Here is a 21,184-nt window from a genome sequence, read left to right on the forward strand (position 1 = left end):
CATGTATCCTTAGATCCAGTAATTCTGTTTCTATCTATCTTTAACTTATTCATGAAATGCACAAAATAATGTATGATTGAAGTTATATATTATATCACTGTGATAGATTAGAAATAGTCTACCATATTTCCTTGATTCTAAGACCGTTTTTCATATTTTAATAAAGATAAAATCAGATACACCTTATTAATTTTTTTTTTTTGCTGTACGCGGGCCTCTCACTGTTGTGGCCTCTCCCGTTGCAGAGCACAGGCTCTGGACGCGCAGGCTCAGCGGCCATGGCTCACGGGCCTAGCCGCTCCGCGGCATGTGGAATCTTCCCAGACCGGGGTACGAACCCGTGTACCCTGCATCAGCAGGTGGACTCTCAACCACTGTGCCACCAGGGAAGCCCCAGATACACCTTATTAATGGCATTATAGTTACAATTGGCAGCTTTTTAAATTTCTTTCTTAGTGGCACATAAAACTGTTTTACAGTTAATGGCATTTAAATTTTGAAAATTATTTTTGGCTGCATTGGGTCTTCACTGCTGCGCGCAGGCTTTCTCTAGTTGTGGCGAGTGGGTGCTATTCTTTGTTGCGGTGCGCGGGCTTCTCACCGCGGTGGCTTCTCTTGTTGCGGAGCATGGGCTCTAGGCACATGGGCTTCAGTAGTTGTGGTGCGTGGGCTCAGTAGTTGTGGCTCGTGGGCTGTAGAGCACAGGTTCAGTAGTTGTGGCACACGGGCCCAGTTGCTTAGCGGCATGTGGGATCTTCCCAGACCAGGGCTCAAACCCATGTCCCCTGCACTGGTAGGTGGATTCTTAACCACTGTGCCACCAGGGGAGCCCTAATGGCATTTTAGATTTGAAGAAATAGGATACTAAAATGGGTAAAGGGAAACCATGCAGCTTTAAAAGGATTGAGTTAGTTTCGTATGTACTCAATATGTATAGAACAATTTCCAAGATACATTAAGTAAAGAAGCAAGGTGCAGAATAGTGTGTATTATAGTAAACTACCACTTGTGTTAAATGATATATATCATATACATGTATACGTGGGCAGATAGATATATACCTACTGCTTAAAAATCACTATTTTGTTCCTGAAAATCAGACCTTTTGTATGAAAACCCTACTTGGGAACCTATTTACCATTATTTTAAATGGCTTACACATCAACCCAACCCCTAACCAATTTCTAAAACATAGCTGGCTGTTTATGAATTTTTTTAAAAATTAAGGTATAAAATACTTAAACATTTCTTCCTGATTACCAGATAATTACTATGGTTGTTAACAGTTGCTTTCTATGTAGTAACATGTCCATACCTTTTGTTGATACTTAAGCAGCTTTCCCGAAGTCCTACAAGTTGTATGTGGATTTACTCCAGATTTCTTACTTGTCTTTTCCTTAAAATGTTGAATTAGATTTTTGAGATTGAAAGATAAAAATTTTACAGTATGAAACCATTGGCTGGAAAATGTGTCAAGAAAGACGAACTGAAGCATTTCACTGTGAGATATTAAAAGGGTACATTCTGTGGGGTATGCCTATATATTTATTTTTTACTTGCTTGACTAGGCAGAAAAAAATCTTTGTTAAGGCAGACTGTGAAGGGAAAGTGGGTTGCTTTTTACTGTATTTTAAAATTTGATATGATATACTTGTATTACTATTAAAAATATAGAAAATAATTATTTTGAAAAAGACTTAGAATAGGCAGAATCAAAGCAGAGTAGAGTTGGTTTCTTTGGTTTTATGTACGTGTCCCTCCTCCCACTCTAGTTTCAGTTAGCGAACAAATGGTTAATGTAGTTGGGTAAACCCTGCATTAGTTAAGCCCCAACAATGCTTCTACTACATTTTTTGACTGAAGAAAAACTAGATTTGAATTCAATACAATAGAAATATGTGGTTACAATTTAGACTTTATTGTTAAATTAGAATGTTGATCTTTAAAACCTAACTTCCTAAGAAAAGTCATTCTTTGGCTGAGGAGAAAACAGCTTTCCTTTAATATTTTGATGACATAGATAAATTTTCTGGATAGGATCTTTGTAAAAGCTGAGTTGTCCTTCTACCTTAGTTTCCCTTTGAAATTTGTTTTTCTTTGGGAAAAGGAAATAGCACCTAACTCAGTAGTATTATGTGCCAAATCTAGAATCTAAATGTTCTGCATGTCCTACTTAATGAAATACATATTACTATGCTCATTTTATAACTGAAGTTTTGGAAAGGTCATACAACTACTGAGTCTCTGCCATTCGAATATAAGCCTAACTTTGAAATCACTGTTTCTGTTGGGTTTGCCAAAAGGTTCGTTCATTTCTTTCCGTAAGATGGCTCTAGTAGTGCTTAGTTGTCTTTAACCTCATTTGAAACAGTTTTGTTAGATTGTATTGTGACAGCTGTCATATCAGCGTGCGTTTAAAAAAAACTTATCAAAATTGGTGAATGTTTGTGTAGCCATTTTAATATTGAAGATGGGAAAAAAAGCAACATTTTTGGCATATTATGCTTTATTATTTCAAGAAAAGTAGAAATGCAACTGAAACACAAAAAAAGATCTGTGCAGTGTATGGAGAAGGTGCTGTGACTGATCAAATGTGTCAGAAGTGGTTTGTGAAGTTTCGTGCTGGAGATTTCTCGCTGGACGATGCTCCATGGTTGGGTAGACCAGTTGAAGTTGATATCAATCAAATCGAGACATTAATTGAGAACAATCAACATTATACCATGCTGGAGATAGCCAACATACTCAAAATATCCACATCAAGCATTGAAAATCATTTGCAGCAGCTTGGTTATGTTAATAGCTTTGATGTTTGGGTTCCACATAAGTTAAGCAAAAAAAACGTTATTGACCATATTTCCACATACGATTCTCCACTGAAACGTAACGAAAATGTACCGTTTTTAAAACAAACTGTGACAGGCGATGAAAAGTGGCTGTACAATAATGTGGGATGGAAGAGATTGTGGGGCAAGGGAAATGAACCACCACGAACCACACCAAAGGCCGGTCTTCATCCAGAGAAGGTGATGTTGTGTATATGGTGGGATTGGAAGGGAGTCCTCTATTATGAGCTCTTTCTGCAAAACCACACAATTAATTCCAGCAACTACTGCTCCCAGTTAAACCAACTGAAAGCAGCACTCAACGAAAAGTGTCCAGCATTGGTCAACAGAAAACTCATAATCTTCCATCAGGATAACACAAGACCACGTGTTTCTTTCATGACCAGGCAAAAACTGTTACAGCTTGGCTGGGAAGTTCTGATTCATCTGCCTTATTCACCAGACATTGCACCTTCGGATTTCCATTTATTTTGGTCTTTACAAAATTCTCTTAATGGAAAAAATTTGATTTCCCTGGAAAACTGTAAAAGACACCTGGAACAGTTCTTTGCTCAAAAAGATAAAACGTTTTGGGAAGGGTTTCCCTGGTGGTGCAGTGGTTGGGAATCCGCCTGCCTGTGTGGGGGACATGGGTTCGGGCCCTGGTCTGGGGAGATCCCACGTGCTGTGGAGCGGCTTGGGCCTGTGCGCCGCAGCTACTGAGCCTGCGCTCTGGAGCCCGTGAGCCACAGCTACTGAGCCGCGTGCCACAACTGCTGAAGCCTGCAAGCCTAGAGCCCGTGCACCGCAACAAGGAGTGGCCCCCCGCTCGCCACAGCTAGAGAGAGCCTGTGTGCAGCAGTGGAGACCCAATGCAGCCAAAGATAAATAAAAAATTAATTAATTAAAAAAAAAGTTTTGGGAAGATGGAATTATGAAGTTGCCTGGGAAATGGCAGAAGGTAGCAGAACAGAAGGGTGAATACGTTGTTCAATATAGTTCTTGGTGAAAATGAAAAATTTGTCGTTTATTTTTACTTTAAAAGCCAAGGAACTTTTTGGCCAACCTAATACATTTATATCTTTTCCCTTCTCAGAAAAAGCTGATAGCTGAAAATAAGAGTAGGTTTGAGGGGGACAGCAGACATGTAGTTCCCCGAAATCAAAAGAGTATGGATTGTCAGAAAGGCTTAGTTATACTTGTTGCTGGTCTAGCTGAAGGAACCTGTAGCTATAATGGCCTCTGTTCCCTGCTAATTAAATGAGCTATGCAGTCTTTATACATTGCCAAAGGTAAGCATAATTTTAATAATTCATGTATCAAATTTAGTAAGATACAGATTCTATACAACCTCTGACTATCTTAATGGAATTTAGTTAATATAAACAAAAGAGATGAACCCAGTTAGTAAACAAAATTCGTCAGAATTGTCAGTCTGTAGTAAGAAGTCTAGGTTTTAGGGCTAGACTAGAAAGGAAAAGGGATTGGGGGAATGGAGAAGGGGAAATGGTGAATTCAGATGCCATATAGACTACTTGTTTCTCAGCATAGGGATCGTCACATTTAAAGACAGACATTAACGGGCTTCCCTGGTGGCGCAGTGGTTGAGAGTCCGCCTGCTGATGCAGTGGACAGGGGTTCGTGCCCCGGTCTGGGAAGATCCCATATGCCGCGGAGCGGCTGGGCCCGTGAGCCATGGCCGCTGAGCCTGCGTGTCCGGAGCCTGTGCTCTGCAACGGGAGAGGCCACAACAGTGAGAGGCCCACATACTGCAAAAAAAAAAAAAAAGACAGACATTAACTATATGTTAAGATGTTATTTAATCAGAAGGCATTAAATATATGTTAAGTTCACAGCAAAATAACCAGAAAGGAAGTAGCAAATTTTACTAATGAAGATTTAGAACAGATAAGTATAAAAGGCTATTTTATTGTTCTAGTACTTTTTTCTAAGAAAAGGGTGAACTAGTTATAGAAGCAGTTTGCACATTATCAAGGTAGATTACTTTAAAAGAGGCAATCGCTGGTGAAGAATTAAATGGAATTAGTTGCACTTTTATTAAATACTATGTTCAAGAGACCATAATAAAGAATATACATGACATTATAAGATACCGCCCTTACTCTCATAGAGTTTGCCATTTATTTTAGGAGATAAGTGGAAGAAAGCTGAAGAATAAATTCTGTAAGGGTGAATGACTAGGGAAGACTTCGCAATGAAGTCTTGAGGAGGGAGGAATAGGTATTACGGAAGAAAGGAGATAACTGTTGTGTACAAAGTGATTACAGTTGGCAAAGAGTAGGCCTAGCTGGCTGGAGCAGAGAATGCCCGTAGGGCAGTGCATTTCATACATTTTAAAAGCAGAAGAACCTCTCAAATTACATATTTTTTAAATGTCGAACCTTAATGTATAAAAGAGAGGGTGGAAAAAATCCACAATTGTTTGTTTGAAGCAGGGTTCTAGGTCTCCAGGAGCAGTCTGAAAACCATAACTAGAAGGCAGTAATGGGAAATTGGTTCAAATAGGCACAAATCTAATATTACTGACTATTTATGTCCTAGGCACTTAACAGATATCTCATTTAATTCTTAAAGCAAGTCTATGAGATAATTATTGTTAATCCCATTTTGCAGAGGAAGAAACTGAGGCTTAGAGACAAATTGCTCAAGAATAAGCTACCAGTAAATGACAGTATCAAAATACAAACCTTGGTCTTTCTGACTCCAAAACCCATGCTCCTAACTACCACACTGAATGTGGAGGGCTTTAATGCTGCTCCAATTTGGAACTTTATTTTGTAAGCCAAAGGCAGTTTTTGATTAGAAGAGAGGTATAGAGTTTTATAGCAAGAAGAAATATTAAAGCTAATTTAATCTGAAATTCATTTTACAGATGAAGAAATTTAGGTTTAGGGTTCCAAAGTGCTGAAACCCAGTCCCCAATTCTCTGATTTGTGATCTGTTGTTCTTTCCATTATAGCAATGAGGACGTTGGTGGTAGAAGTTAAATACTGGTGTAGCCAAAGTATGTCTGAAGATGAAGATGTAAAACTATTTAGAAAGCTGTCTAGGTATGAGTTGATAAGGGCATAGAATAGAGGGATAGCAATGGAACTGGAAAGGAAAGTATAGTTATGAAGGATGATAAATCAACTACGAAGCATAAAGTACAGTCAATTCATGCATGTGTCTTACTAGCAAGCCTTTGTTCACTGGGTTTAGTATTAATCTTTATAATAGCTAGCATTTATTAAGTGTTTACAGAGTGCTTGCACATGTATAATCTAATTTAAATCCTCTCTGCGGTAGGTATTCCTGCTTTACAGACGAGGAAAGGGACATTCTAAGGAATACTTTGCCCAGGATCTTACAGCATAAGTGGTAGAATCATGTTGCCAAAACCTATGCTTTTAATCAGTATGCTATCTATAATGTACTTCAGTGCTGTGCGGTGGGTTACTTCTGTCTCCTGGAGAAATGTGATGGTGGTGAGAAATAAAGTACTGCAGAATTAAAATATACAATAGTTATTCTGGCTGCAAAAATTGGAGATAGCTTTGAATGTGATATTTTTTCTTAGGGCACTTGAAGTGGTCTTATATGTTTATGATAAATATAAATTTGTATAAATTCGCTAGAAACTTGAGACTAGGTTGAGTGGTAAGAACTTTGGCCACATTTTTAAGGATAGTTGGTAATTGATCTCCAGGGGAAAAGAAAATACTGTAATTTCTGTCTCATACTATAATTTCCTCGTTTATTTTTTCTTACACTTTATATTTCTCTCCTGTGGCATTTTATATATTCTACCTTGTATAATTTGTGTTTATGTGTCTCTTAACTCTCATTAGACTATAAACTCCTAAATGATAATAATTGCTAGGCATTTATGTGTTCTCTGTTGCTTTTCATGTTTTTTATTCTGCACACAGTTATTGAATCCTTAGAATGTGCAGATCTGTAGTAAGTCTTAAAGAGTTGAAGAATGAGTAAGATAGAGCCTCTGCCCTCCAGAGGCTCATGTCTAATATAGACACAAATGTAACAAATAAATGTAATGCAATGCAGTATAATATCATAATCGTGAAGTTAAAGGTACAGTGGGGGCTTAATAGAGAATTGAACACCCTAACTTAGAATTTCAACTGATTTCTTGAATGATTTAACAAGTGAAAAATCTCATATTGTGCGAATAAGGAAGCAAACAACTATATCAATATTTGCCCAACTATACTTGTTAGTTGATACATGGAATCTCCACATTCTTCCATAAGAAACACTGGTATTTAAAAGTAGGATCAAATGTAAACATGATAAGAACACAAAGTTAAAAGTATGTTTTGTGAGAAATATATTTTAATAAAGAAAAAAGCTAAAAATTGTTTATTAAAAATGGCTACCAAAGTTTGAAGTAATGGGATTGTACATTTAGAAAAGGGAACAAAATAATATTATCTTTCATTTATAAATGTGGTTTATTAGTTTTAAATTCAGTCTTTTCTATCTCTCTGAGTCTTTCCAAACCTGTGAAGTAGATAGCTACCAATTGAGAGTTACAGAGAAAATCTAGCGGGAGCTCAGAAAGAACAAAGGACAGTCTCAGGAGTAGGAATTGCAAACTGTGGTGCCTGTTGGGGCCAGGTGGTAACATACACAATTGAAGCCCACTGAGTGTGAGACAGTAGGAAGTAGTGTGAGTTGTGCCATGTCTAGAGAGGAATAACTGCCACTCAGCTAGCTCATGCTCATTGTTACCATGTAAGAATATAGTCTCAGGTATTGCCAGACGTGAATTTTTTAAAAAAGAAACCAGAAATCCAGATATTTTGGTGACATTTACTAGTTGATAAACGTTGGCTCAAAGTTTAAAATAATCTGAGATAAACAAAACATGTTCAAGGCCCATGTTTGATCCACAGGTTACCACTTTATGACCTCATTTGAAATTTGACCTGGGTTTAAATTCAAGCTCTGCAACTAGTAAGTGGTGTGACCTTGTTATAACCTCAATATACCCAAATTTTTAAAAGATTTGGGAGTTGTTTGGGGAAATTAAACATGATGGTATATAAGTTTTATACCTGTATCCTATCTCATTTTCCTCTCTAATACATGGAGCGGAGATAATGCCACTTAATAGATTGAAAAACATAAGTGTTTATCCATGGTCAAACTGCTGAGGATAGTAGCTATGTTTGTAAGTCTTCTGACCTCTACACCAGTACTTTTTCCATTAGACTTATGATTCTCAAGCGTTAGTGTGTAGCAGAATCACCTTGGGTGCTTGATAAAAATGTAGATTCCTAGGACTTCCCTGGTGGCGCAGTGGTTAAGAATCCGCCTGCCAGTGCAGGGGACATGGGTTCGATCCCTGGTCCCAGAAGATCCCACATGCTGTGGAGCAGCGAAGCCCATGTGCCGTAACTACTGAACCTGCGCTCTAGAGCCCGCAAGCCACAACTACTGAGCCTGCGTGCCCTAGAGTCTGCATTCCACAGCTACTGAGCCCATGTGCTGCAGCTACTGAGCCCATGTGCTGCAACTACTGAAGCCTGTGAGCCTAGAGCCCATGCTCCGCAACAAGAGAAGCCATCGCAAGTGAGAAGCCTGCGCACTGCAATGAGGAATAGCACCCGCTTGCTGCAACTAGAGAAAGCCTGCGTGCAGCAACGAAGACCCAACGCAGCACCCCCCCCCAAAAAAATATATGTATATATATATTTTTGTAAATGTGGATTCCCAACCAGCACAACTCAGCAGGTCTGGGGTGGGGTTCAGGAAGTAACATTTTAAACAAGCTCCCTAAATAATTTGCTTTGGACCATACGAATAAAATAAGCTTCTAAGAATGTTACCTTGACTGTAGTAAGTAGGGTAGACAGTTGGTTCTTTTGCTCATACAAAATATATTAATTTTTAGTCTGAATTAGTATAATGCTATTTATTTTTCTTATAGTCTTATCTTAGCCTGATTTGCACTGTTTCCTACATTATTACTTATGGACTTCTTGCCCTAGGTTAATTTGCATGATCAAAATGAAATTGGTTTGTGTGGAAACTGGTTTCTTACTTTGACAAGAAAGTGGAGTGTCCAAGAAACTTAAAATTAGAAATACAGAGTATAGAGTGACAGTGATTTCATTGTAATTAGAGTAGTCCAATAAGGTGGAAATAGTTGAAAATATAAACTTTCACTAGTTAAACCAATATTTGATAAGTAGGAACTAAGAGGAGACAAAAATGCCCTCAAAGTTGTATGGAATCATAGACTTCAGAACTGGAAAAGAAAATTTCTCTGGATGACCTAGGATCTCTGAGCTTTTTAGCAGAGACTTCAGAGGAAATAAGGAGGATTTTTGAGTAATTTCAATCTGCTTGACTTTCTGAATTTACTCCTACATTCCACGTGGACTTCATCTGTTACAAATTTGACATACTATGGATTAATAAGTTGCTGTTCAGTACACTTACATAGGTGCTATTGTCTTCCTTCAGATGACAGTAATAGTAAAATAGTAAGCATTTTAATTTATTCTGTTTTGCTTAGGCTTAATTAATTTTCTTAGACAATTTGTACTATATGTTTAATTTGGAGAAGGTCTTGCTAAAGTATGCTTCATTCTTTTGGCTTGGATTTAACATTTGTATAACCTTGCTTTTCAAACTCAGTAGTCACTCTTTTGTTAATGGAATGATAACATGGGAAGGATTTGAGGGTAATACTTTGGTAATAATTTTCTCCATCTGTAAATAGGGTTGTTTCATTATCACCAAATTGTAGGTAGAACATTAAAATTTATCACAGTTTCTTAGAGTGTCTTTAATTTTAAGGTACTTATTGCCAGTTTTGGAAATGAAAGAACAAACTGATTTTTAAATTTTCTGAGGCCTTAAGAAATTAAAGACCTTTTAAGGTCTTTAATTTTAAGGTACTTATTGCCAGTTTTGGAAATGAAAGAACAAACTGATTTTTAAATTTTCTGAGGCCTTAAGAAGATGACAGTGTTAAGAGTTCAACAGCATCCTGTATAGTGATTTATAGTGAAACGTTAGGGTTTACAAAGCATCTTCTGTTTGTTGTTTCTTTTGATCTACATGCCAGTCCTGAAAGTGAGGATAATATCTCCATTTTGCAGGAGAGGCTGCTGAGACTCATGTGCTGATTGTCAAAAGTCACACAAGTGTTTAGAAATTCTCTTATTGGAGAACTGAGTTTTTGTAGCCAGCGTTTTTAGGGGCTACCTAGGAAAATATAGAAAGAAAATAATTAAAGATGAGTTGAGGAGGGGGTTGATGTGTAGAGTAAAGGAAGAACAATCTAAATGAAGCTGGAAGGTCTTTTGGGGTTATAGAGTGATCCTGGAATATTAAGAAATTCTCAGTGTAGTTAATGGAAGTACTTAACCAATAGTAAGAGGATACAGCTCTAAGAACGCATTGGATTGTTGGATTATTACAATACCATAGGACTGGCTACTATCTGCATAACTCCCCCAAATATTTTCTACTCTTCAAACTTAAGAATTGAAGTGAACCTTAGAGACCATTAAGTCTGTCTAACTCCTTAAGCATTTGGTGCCTGCTTCTTCTTGTCTGCTAATGAGTGATGATAGGTAAAAGAAATTGAACAAGGTTGTAATGAATAGTAATGCAAAACTCAACTATTTCTTTATATTAGCGTATATATTTTTTGAGATATGGAGACCTGTATAATATAGCATATATCTTCTGTTTGATAAAATAATTCCTTGATTACAAGACAGTTAAATCATCAGTATCTTGTGGCATGAAGCAGAAAGCACTGCGATGACTAAATATTTATTTATACCTGAACAAGGTGAGACCCACTATGAACATGTTCATTCTCTTGAGTCAACAAATGCTTTTTAATTTGTTATATCAAATTATGTCCCAGATACTGTATCAGTTATTCAGGATATAAACATAAGTAAAACTCAGGGCACAAAAGTGTTCCCCATTTTTTAAAAACTAAGGACCTAAAATTGTTTTGTCTTCTCCCCCATGCCTCATATTTTAGATTATTTTACCCTGAAATTTATTTACTAAATTGGTTTTCTCCTTTAAAAAATAAATTTATTTTTATCTTACCAAATGGTTAGCGTGAAGCAGGCAGTGTTCAGTGAGTTGATGTGATTTAAGCTAAATTTTGAGTGAAAGTATGATTTTCTTTAGGTGCCTTTTTTTTTTTTTAAATTTATGGTACATCAGGCATTCCCTTTATTACCTCTCCTGAGGGCTTGAGTATCTCATGTCACCCCTGAATGAGATATCTTTTCCAGGCTTAACATTCTGATTCTAACACTTTATTTTAATTTATAATTTATTTTGCCCCTTTTCTGTCCCTGTTTATTAATATATTAGATTATATGATTAAAATTGAACTATTTTATCCTAGAAAGCAGCTCTGATACTTTGGGAAGATGGAAGGATCTTTTGGTCACAGTTAAACTTCTGTGCTTTTAGAAAAACACCTGTGTTTGAAAATCAAAATAACCTGGTTGTTGTATAGATCATTAAACAGGCTGTGACAAGAATATAGTTATTTTTTGTAGTGCTAGGAAATTTGGATTCTCTTTTGAGTAGGAAGCCTTTTAAAAAAAAAAAACAACCTTAGAAACTCTATAGGGAATAATTAATATGCTTGATGTTTCCTAAGGAAAAAATATCTAAATGATGCTGAAAGTAATCATTGTTCTTATGCTACTGAAGACTGTTATTTTCAGGAGAAATATGCAAAAGTGAAGCTTTGATTTGGAAATAAATGTACCACTTTTTACCCAGGAAGTATTTCTGAAAGTAGTATCTAATCTAATGTTTTAGTAAATGAAATTATATTTAAACACACTAACATAGCTTACTATAGAGTCTTATTTTGAATAGTTTTGCAAATCAGAGAATAGTCACCCTCCTAATTTTGTATTATTCTTGATTTTCACATATGTATTTGAGTTGCTTAAAGTATGAAATAGATTTAAAGATGTCAGGTGAGGTTCTTGGCTTTTATTAGTTGAGTGGCCTTTTGGAAGTAGATTTTGTGACTTTCTGATGGCTTTTTTTTTTTAAATTTTTATTGAAGTATAGTTGCTTTACAATGTTGTGTTATTTTTGATGGCATTTATATTTACTTCTGCTTTATTGGGGTCAGTCTTTAAAAACAGTTTTAGACATCTTTAAAAGACATTAGACATTTAAAAACTTTTTGAACCATATGTGCATTGGCTCCACAAGTGTTCATCCCGCCACCCACCCCCCCATGCCAGAAGTTTATATTGGTAAGATTATTTTGCCTAATTACAGGTAATTCATGGGGTGTGGGACTTTATTTCAATCACTGCCATATGCCCAAAGCCTCCCAAGAGTACTTGGTATATAGTAGCAACTCAGTAAGTGTTGTTGAGTGAATCTCAGTAAAGGAAAAGGCAGCTGAGGTAAATTGGGTGTTCTTACCTCTGTTGATATCCAACTAGTGTTTTAATCACTTCAGAAGCTTCTTCATTTCTAATTTATTTCTGTGGAGAAGTCACGTGTCTTCTGTTTCTGAAGTGTGCTGATTACCAGATTATGGTTGTCCTTTAATATTTTCTTCCCAGTTGTTCTATTCCTGGAGTTAGTTTGTTTAAAAATAGTGTTTGTGGGCCTTCCCTGGTGGTCCAGTAGTTAAGACTTCACCTTCCACTGCACAGGGTGCGGGTTCTATCCCTGGTGGGGGAGCTAAGATCCCACATGCCTCACGGCCAAAAAACATAAAACAGAAGCAATATTGTAACAAATTCAATGAAGACTTTAAAAATGGTCCACATCAAAAAAAAAAATCTTAAAAAAAATTTAAAAATAGGGCTTCCCTGGTGGCAGTGGTTGAGAGTCTGCCTGCCAATGCAGGGGACACGGGTTTGAGCCCTGGTCTGGGAAGATCCCACATGCCACAGAGCAGCAGGGCCCATGAGCCACAACTACTGAGCCTGCGCATCTGGAGCCTGTGCCCCGCAACAGGAGAGGCCGCGACGGTGAAAGGCCCGCGCACTGCGATGAAGAGTGGCCCCTGCTTGCCGCAACTAGAGAAAGCCCTCACACAGAAACGAAGACCCAACACAGCCAAAAATAAATAAATAAAATAAAAAAATAGTGTTTGTAGAAAAAAAAATTATTTCTTCACAGTCCAGTTCTTTGGGCCAGTTTTGTAGATTGGTATATCCGTAAGTGTTTCAAAATCAAAACTGATTAATGTGAGGGATTATTCTCAGAAACTGTGTGGCTATAAGCAATCAGTGGATTTTGGTATTTAGCTTTATTCTCTCTTCAGTTATGATAAGTCATAATACCATCACATTTTAGCAAGAGATGAATATGTGAACATTTTAGCATGTTTGTCATTGTAGAAGTAAGCCCACCTTCTAAAATATAGAATGTACAATACTGTTTGGTTAATGAAACATCATTTAAAGTTTTTCCCATCTCTTTAAAAAATTTTTTTAAATTAATTAATTAATTGATTTTGGGGGGCTGTGTTGGGTCTTCATTGCTGTGCGCAGGCTTTCCCTAGTTGTTGAGAGCGGGGGCTACTCTTCGTTGCAGTGCACGGGCTTCTCATTGCAGTGGCTTCTCTTATTGCAGAGCACAGGCTCTAGGCACGTGGGCTTCAGTAGTTTAGTTGTGGCTCGCAGGCTCTAGAGCGCGCAGGCTCAGTAGCTGTGGTGCACAGGCTTGGTTGCTCTGTGGCATGTGGGATCTTCCCGGACCAGGGCTCGAACCCGTCTCCCCTGCGTTGGCAGGTGTATTAACCACTATGCCACCAGGGAAGCCCTTAAAAAAGTTTTTTAATTGAGGTACGAATGACATACAATATTATTTTAGTTTCAGGTGTACAACATAATGATTCGATATTTGTATATAGATTTACAGTTTTGATTTAGAAAATATGAATATCAATTTTTTTCCCCGATCACATGAATACATTGGTATTGAAACATTCTAGATGTGGTATGTTTTCTTTCCTTTTTCCCCTCTTGTCCAGTTGGCTAGATCACAGTCATAGTATCTATATATAGATCTTTGGCTGAAGAGGACAGTTTCTTTTAAGGAAAGTAAGTGTTATGGTTGAAGTTGCCTCCTTTGAAATGAAGTAAACAACAAAATGTTCTTATTTTAATGGATTTTAAGAAATATTTGTCCCTGTTAAGAGAAACCAAGAAATAGGGAACCTGGATTTCATTCAATGTGTTTTAAAAAGAAGTTGAGTTTTCTAGAGAATATTATAATAGCAAACATTCTGTTGCTACCTACCCTTTGAAAAGTCATAACTATAGGTTGTTATTCAGATGTTCCACAGTGATGTGCTCTATGATAGGATTTATCATTGATCACAAATGAATAAATTAAGGGGATTTTCTTCTTTTTTTTAAATGCTGCAACCTCTTCCTGTATGTATTGTTCAGTGTCTTTTCCCAGTGAGATTTTTCCTTGGTCAGGAGCCTCTAATGAAAGAAATTACTATTTGGCCCAGGCAGTAATGTTGCCTTCAGATTGTTTTTAAAGCCAGACTGTTTTCTGTGAGTTACCTCTGAGTGGACTAATTGTAAATGCGACAGCCCTTTTGATGCCACTTTCTCTGGAGTTACTGGTGTTCTTCAAAGCTTGGCTTTGTTGTGTGCAGAAAGAGAGATGTTGGCGAACTTGGGAAAACGTCATTAAAAGGAAACAAAAGTTCTAAGCTCCTTCAAGAGTTTTATTCGTTCATAACAGAACTCAAATGCACATAAGTTTTCCAAGCACTGAAGATCTAAGGTTATTTTCCAGACCTTTTACTTATTATATATTTTCAATAAGGTCTTGATGAACCCCTCCACCCCCCAAATCCTCTTAGCGTTCTTTTAGTGTAGCAGATGACTTGATGATCACTGTCCAGTTGATCTGTCTTTGCTGTTATTTCTTTAAGGAAAAAGTCCCACCTTGGGCCCTGAGTACTGATTTACTGGAATGAGTAGTTAAATAAGAGATCGGAAGGTAGAGCTAGTTTTTTCACTTTCTCTCACCTTCTCCCCTCCCCCTGCATTATTTTAGAGGAGGTTGTTCATGTTCTCAAGTAGCCGTACAAAAATCTCACACCCTGACCCAACCAGTATGAAAACAACCGTTGTAGCACAAAGTGTCCTTCCCGTGTCCCCAGCTGAAATTGGGGGAGGGACAAAGCCCAATTGTTACTTACCCCATCCTGTCTGCCTGCTAGAAGGCCTGTTTCCTACCCTAATGGTTTCTGCCTAACAAATGGTGTTTCTTTTTTACAGCATTATGATCCTGGACTTGTTGTGGTGATGGTAAACTTAGCAGTGGTAATTTTTTATTTTCAGACTGAATTACTCCTTTTGTCATCAGTGCACCAATATGTTAGGCTTAATTTCTCTGTTGTAGCCTTCATCCTTCTGCTTGGTCTTTTTCATTTTCCTTTCCTTTCCTTATGCAACTTGTCTGATCCTTGTTCATTAAAGGGTAATGTTAAGAAGGGATATATCTGTTTGTGTTAGAACTGCCAAAAAAAAAAAATCAGTTAAAACATTAAATTCTAATACTGTAAAAACTTGATTTCCCCACAATATAACGGGCACTAGCACTTGCTACTGCAATCTATAAATAAATTAAAACAAACTTTGACTGCCTTAGAAGGCAAAAGTACTAATGCAGAGTTTATAACAGGGGTTTACAGAGGTAATGAATTTATACCTAAATTTTCTTGATTCTTACAAAGCAAATTCTGACAAATAGAAAGTTATCAAATCAAAAGAAAAGTAAAATTACTTTGACATTTGTTTTCAATTCTTTCATTGGACCATTTCTTTTTACCAGTAAATCCCTGATTGAGACGTTATGAAAGTGATATTGCACCTAGGAAGTCATTTTTATAACCTGTCTTTAATTTGGTCCTTTTGCTAAAGATTGCAGTCACTGCTTATTTATTATACCATTGGGCATCAGGTAATAATGCATTTTTATTTTGTTTAACTGACAGTATTTGATAGTATCTAAAAGAAGGCTGTATTTTAGAACTTGGTTCTCTTTTCTGGCATGAGATGTTCTTTATTCAACATTTTTTTCACTGTTCCTAATTACCTTCTTATTGTTTACAAGCAATAATGGGATATTGGTGATAAGTAATTGAACTTCTGAATTTGTTTTTCATTACTTTTTGAAACACAAATTAATCCCACAAATACAGAGCAACTGGATACAAGTGGTTGCTGGTCACTTTGGAAACAGTTTCTTTTTTTTTTCCTCCTGGACTAATCCTAGTCATGATCATGGCTTTTATTGCTTTTTTTTTTTTTCCAAATTTGTTTTTGGTAATATCTCAGATTTAGACTGACAAAACTCAACTTTTAGCCCAAAGGTATAATATATATGTGTGTATAACAAAAAAACAAAAATAAAAAAACAGTTGTTTACACCAGCCTGAGTGAAGTGATGAGGGAAGTAAACATTGTGTTTTTTCACTAAAGGTATACAACGGATAAGGTAAGTCCTCTTTTCAGTGGGCTTACATCACAATAAACAGCGCAAGTTGTGATGTAAAACAGCTGTGGTAGTAAAGTGCTTGTCTGCCCCATTTTGCTTTGTTTGGCTGGTTATGAGTGGATTAAATATACATTTTTTAAAATCTCCAGCATAGATCAATTAGTTTAAAGTCAATTTTCTTCGCAACTAGTCCTTTTCACAGCTTACTGATTGCCACAGCCAGTGTTAAATCCACTCTGGAAAATGGGACCTCAGAGCACCAGTTTAAAAGTGAAACTATTTTTTGTTCCTAAGGGCAACTAACTGTTGCTTTCTATTTAATTTTTTTCACCACCTCATTTAATTGTAAAGCATCTTTTGAATACAAAAAATATATTAAACATGCTGAGTTGCTGTTATTGAATTTTCCTGTATCATGTTTGAAACTGTGCTCTTCCGATTTAAACATGTCAGTTGAGATATTTATTACCAGTTTTAAAAGTGTGTGTGGGAAGATGTCAGTGGACAGTAAGACTGAAGTGATTTTTGGTGGAAAGTTATTTGGAGGTATTTTTAAAAAGGAATTTCTAATGTTTTTGATTTTAAACTTCCTGGTGCCATTGCTTAGAAGTGCTTTTGCATTACTTATTTAATTTTGCCATAGTAATCTGGAATCATCCCCAACTGGAAGGTCAACCAAGGTGGTTAGTTGGGCTTGAACTGGGAGAGGTAGGTTTGGTTGTAAGCTGTGAGAATGGCTTGTGTTTGGTTCACTGTAGCTTTCTGGTCTCTGCACTCCAAGGCAAGATCTCTAACCACCCAAACCCAATGTGTAAAGCGAACTGTTGACTTAGCTTTGCATCTAACCTTAATTATATGTTCCTGTTACAGGGAGAACAGATCCCATTCCAATCGTTGTCAAGTATGATGTCATGGGCATGGGTCGCATGGAAATGGAGGTAAGTTGATCTCATTGGTTCACTTGTTTTGGGGATATTTAAAATTGATACTAATTCCAAATTCAGATGTAGTTTTAATGTTTTTGAGGGGAAATTTTTAAATGTATTTTACATTCTCATTTAGTGCTGCCTTTGAGGCAGGTAGGTGGCAAATAATGCCCCTGTTATAAAGAAGTTGAGTGGTTTCCCGAGGGTTATGCCACAAGGCAAGGTCAGATTTAAACCCAGACCCCGGTGCTCATTTCCATAGGCAGTGTTGCTCAACCCTTAAAATAATTGCTGTGGTAGAAGCTTTGCCCCTGTAGAGCTGTGTACAGCTGTCATCTGTGATACCTTCTTTTCATTGCCTGAAATATTTTTCTCCATTTACTCCTAATTCTTTGGCATTGAACATTGAAGTAAAGTCTGTTATCATCAACACATGTGCCTGTTGGGAACCACCAGCATGAAAAGATTAATGAACTATTTTGCATGCTATTTTCTCTGTGGGGTGACAATAAAGCAAGAGGTAGCTGAGCAAAAAGTTAGAAGTTTCTTATTTTCATACAATACTGTAGTTGTGTAAATGACTTTTTTATGGCTAATTGGGCGTACTTTAGGAATTAAGACTAATTATATCTGTTTTTGTTAAGCTTGATTATGCCGAAGATGCTACCGAACGGCGCCGTGTCCTAGAAGTAGAAAAAGAAGACACGGAAGAACTGAGACAGAAGTACAAGGTACTTAAATGAAGCCATTCTTGCATGTGGGGTGTTCACACTGAGATATTCATTTTGGTGAAAAGAATCTGTTGACAGCAACATTTGTTTGACCTTTGCTGGTGATTAGACTTAGACCTCGGGTTTCTGTTACTTTCTTATTTATTGCTTCTGTAAAAACTATAGAGATAATAATAACCACTTTGTATTATTATCTGTTGGGGAGAGTGCATTAGTGTTTGAAAATGCAGTGCCAGGTATACATTAGGTAGTAATAGCAGTAAAAATTGGTGAGTCCTTTGAGAGCTTGATACCTGTTGATAAGCCTTTTCTTTTTTAATGGATGAGGTGTCTGACGAATGACAAACAATTGAGAACTTCAGTATCTTCCTTTTTAAGCAGGTTGTTATAGAAAACTGCAGCTTAAAACATGTTATAAGTTAGCTTTCGAAAAGACTGACAAGGGTGCATGCCTTTCAAGATGTTTTAGTAAGCCCAGTTTCTACCATAAAATAGGTAAATTTGAAGATAAGAAAGAGAATTAGTGAAGATTATCATATAGAAGCTGATTTTGGTCATGATACTTAAGGTGAGAAGAGAGAAAAGGGATTCATTTTTAAAAATCTGTTCTACCGTAAAAAAAATATATAAAGCAAAAACTGACAGAACTACAAGGAGCAATGTTATACCTACCATAGTTGTTGGAGATTTTAATATACCTCTCAGTAATTGATAAAAGTAGAAGAAAACAATCAGCAAGGATGTTTGGAAGACTGGAACATCTCATTTAACAAATTTCACCTAATGATTATATAGAACTATACACCCAATCACTTTGAAAGTGATAAATTTCAAATATATATGAAACATTTATTTAAACAAATATTTTACCATGTTCTGTGTCATAAACAAAGTATCAACAGATTTCAAAGAACTGAAATCAAGTTATCAAGCCATAAAACAATTTTTTAAAAAGATTTTTAAAAATCTCTGTTTCAAAATTAAGAAGCACATTTTTACATGTAACCTGTCAGTAAAAGAAGAAATCACAATGGTAATTGGAAAATATTTTGGACTGAAAGATAAAAATGCTACACATCAAAACTTGTAAGATAAGCTAAAGCAATATGATATATGATAGCAAATACATGTCCTTTTTTTTTAACATCTTTATTGTAGTATAATTGCTTTACAGTGCTGTGTTAGTTTCTGCTGTATAACAAAGTGAGTCAGCTATACATATACATACATCCCCTTATCTCCTTCCTCTTTCGTCTCCCTCCCACCCTCCCTATCCCACGCCTCTAGGTGCACACAAAGCTGATTTCCCTGTGCTATGCAGCTGCTTCTCACTAGCTATCTATTTTACATTTGGTAGTGTATATATGTCCATGTCACTCTCTCACTTTGTCCCAGCTTACCCTTCCCCCTCCCCGTGTCCTCAAGTCCATTCTCTACATCTGCGTCTTTATTCCTGTCCTGCCCCTGGGTTCTTCAGAACTTTTTTTTTTTTAGATTCCATATATATGCGTTAGCACACGGTATTTGTTTTTCTCTTTCTGACTTACTTCACTCTGTATGACAGACTCTAGGTCCATCCACCTCCCTACAAATAACTCAATTTCATTTCTTTTTATGGCTGAGTAATAATATTCCATCGTATATGTGCCACATCTTCTTTATCCATTCATCTGTCTATGGACACTTAGGTTGCTTCCATGTCCTGGCTATTGTAAATAGAGCTGCAGTGAACATTGTGGTACATGGCTCTTTTTGAATTATGGTTTTCTCAGGGTATATGCCCAGTAGTGGGATTGCTGGGTTGTATAGTAGTTCCATTTTTAGTTTCCTGAGGGACCTCCATATTGTTCTTCATAGTGGCTGTATTAGCGTACATTCCCACCAACGGTGCAAGAGGGTTCCCTTTTCTCTACACCCTCTCTGGCGTGTATTGTTTGTAGATTTTTTTTTTTTTTTTTTCCAGTATGCGGGCCTCTCACTGTTGTGGCCTCTCCCGTTGCGGAGCACAGGCTCCAGACGCACAGGCTCAACGGCCAAGGCTCACGGGCCTAGCCGCTCTACGGCATGTGGGATCTTCCTGGACCGGGGCATGAACCCGTGTCCACTGCATCGGCAGGCGGACTCTCAACCACTGCGCCACCAGGGAAGCCCTGTTTGTAGATTTTTTTGACGATGGCCATTCTGGCTCTTCTGACGGAGTGAGGTGATACCTCATTGTAGTTTTGATTTGCATTTCTCTAATGATTAGTGATGTTCAGCGCCCTTTCATGTGTTTGTTGGCAGTCTGTATATCTTCTTTGGAGAAATGTCTATTTAGGTATTGATAGCAAATACATGTCCTTAAATGCTTATCTTAGGGAAAAAAAGGCAGGAAATAAATGAAGTAAACGTTCCTCTTGGGAAGTTAGCAAAAGAATAGCAAAATAAACCCAAAGAATGTTAAAGAAAAGAAATAATGAAGATAAGATAAAGATAAGAACACAAAAGAATGAAACAGAAAACAAACATACAACAAATCCATAAGTTAGTTCTTTGACATACTTGTGATATTAAGAAAGAAAAGAACATAGAAAACCAATGTCAATAATGAAAAACAGAGGATATCATTGCAGATGCAGCAGGCACTAAAAGGTAAACATAGTATGGATAACTTTATGCTTTGAATGCAAAGATAGGTTTAAGTGGACAAATTCCTAAAAAATGTAACTTGCTAAAATAGACTTGAAGAGAATAGAAAACCTTGGTAATCCTATAACATATATAAATTATATAAATTGAATCTGTGGTGAAAAATCTTTCCATACAGCCCAAATAATTTCATAGTGAGTTCTATCACAATTCATAAAAGAAGTAACTTCAGTCTTGACCAACAATTTCTGATCTTCCAGAGAATTGAAAATGAAGAAAAACTCCCAGCTCATTTAATTAGAGACTAGATGGTAACTCCTGACAAGGACAGTATGATAAGAATAATTATATGATGTATAACACAGATGCAGATCTTAAAACACCATAACCAATTTAGGATATACCATGACCAAGTTATCCCACGAATGCAAGATTGATATAATGTTAAAATCAATTCATGTAGTCAACCATATTAGATGATTAAAGGAAAAAAATTATATGATCATCTCAATAGATGCAAAAAAACCAAGAGCATTATATAAAATTCAAC

The 21,184-nt window shown here is 36.7% G+C and overlaps 1 protein-coding gene across 1 annotated transcript in view; it reads left to right on the forward strand.

The window, feature by feature from the left end:
- Positions 1 to 21,184, forward strand: part of GPATCH8 (G-patch domain containing 8) — a 73,165-nt gene that overhangs the window by 13,290 nt on the left and 38,691 nt on the right. The window contains exons 3-4 of the mRNA XM_065897645.1: positions 17,220 to 17,287; positions 17,920 to 18,006. Of these exons, the coding sequence (XP_065753717.1) occupies positions 17,261 to 17,287; positions 17,920 to 18,006 (114 nt within the window). The 5' untranslated portion in view covers positions 17,220 to 17,260. The remainder of the gene's footprint in view (positions 1 to 17,219; positions 17,288 to 17,919; positions 18,007 to 21,184) is intronic.

Source organism: Phocoena phocoena, chromosome 19 (genome assembly GCF_963924675.1).
Source record: "Phocoena phocoena chromosome 19, mPhoPho1.1, whole genome shotgun sequence".
Classification (NCBI taxonomy): domain Eukaryota; kingdom Metazoa; phylum Chordata; class Mammalia; order Artiodactyla; family Phocoenidae; genus Phocoena; species Phocoena phocoena.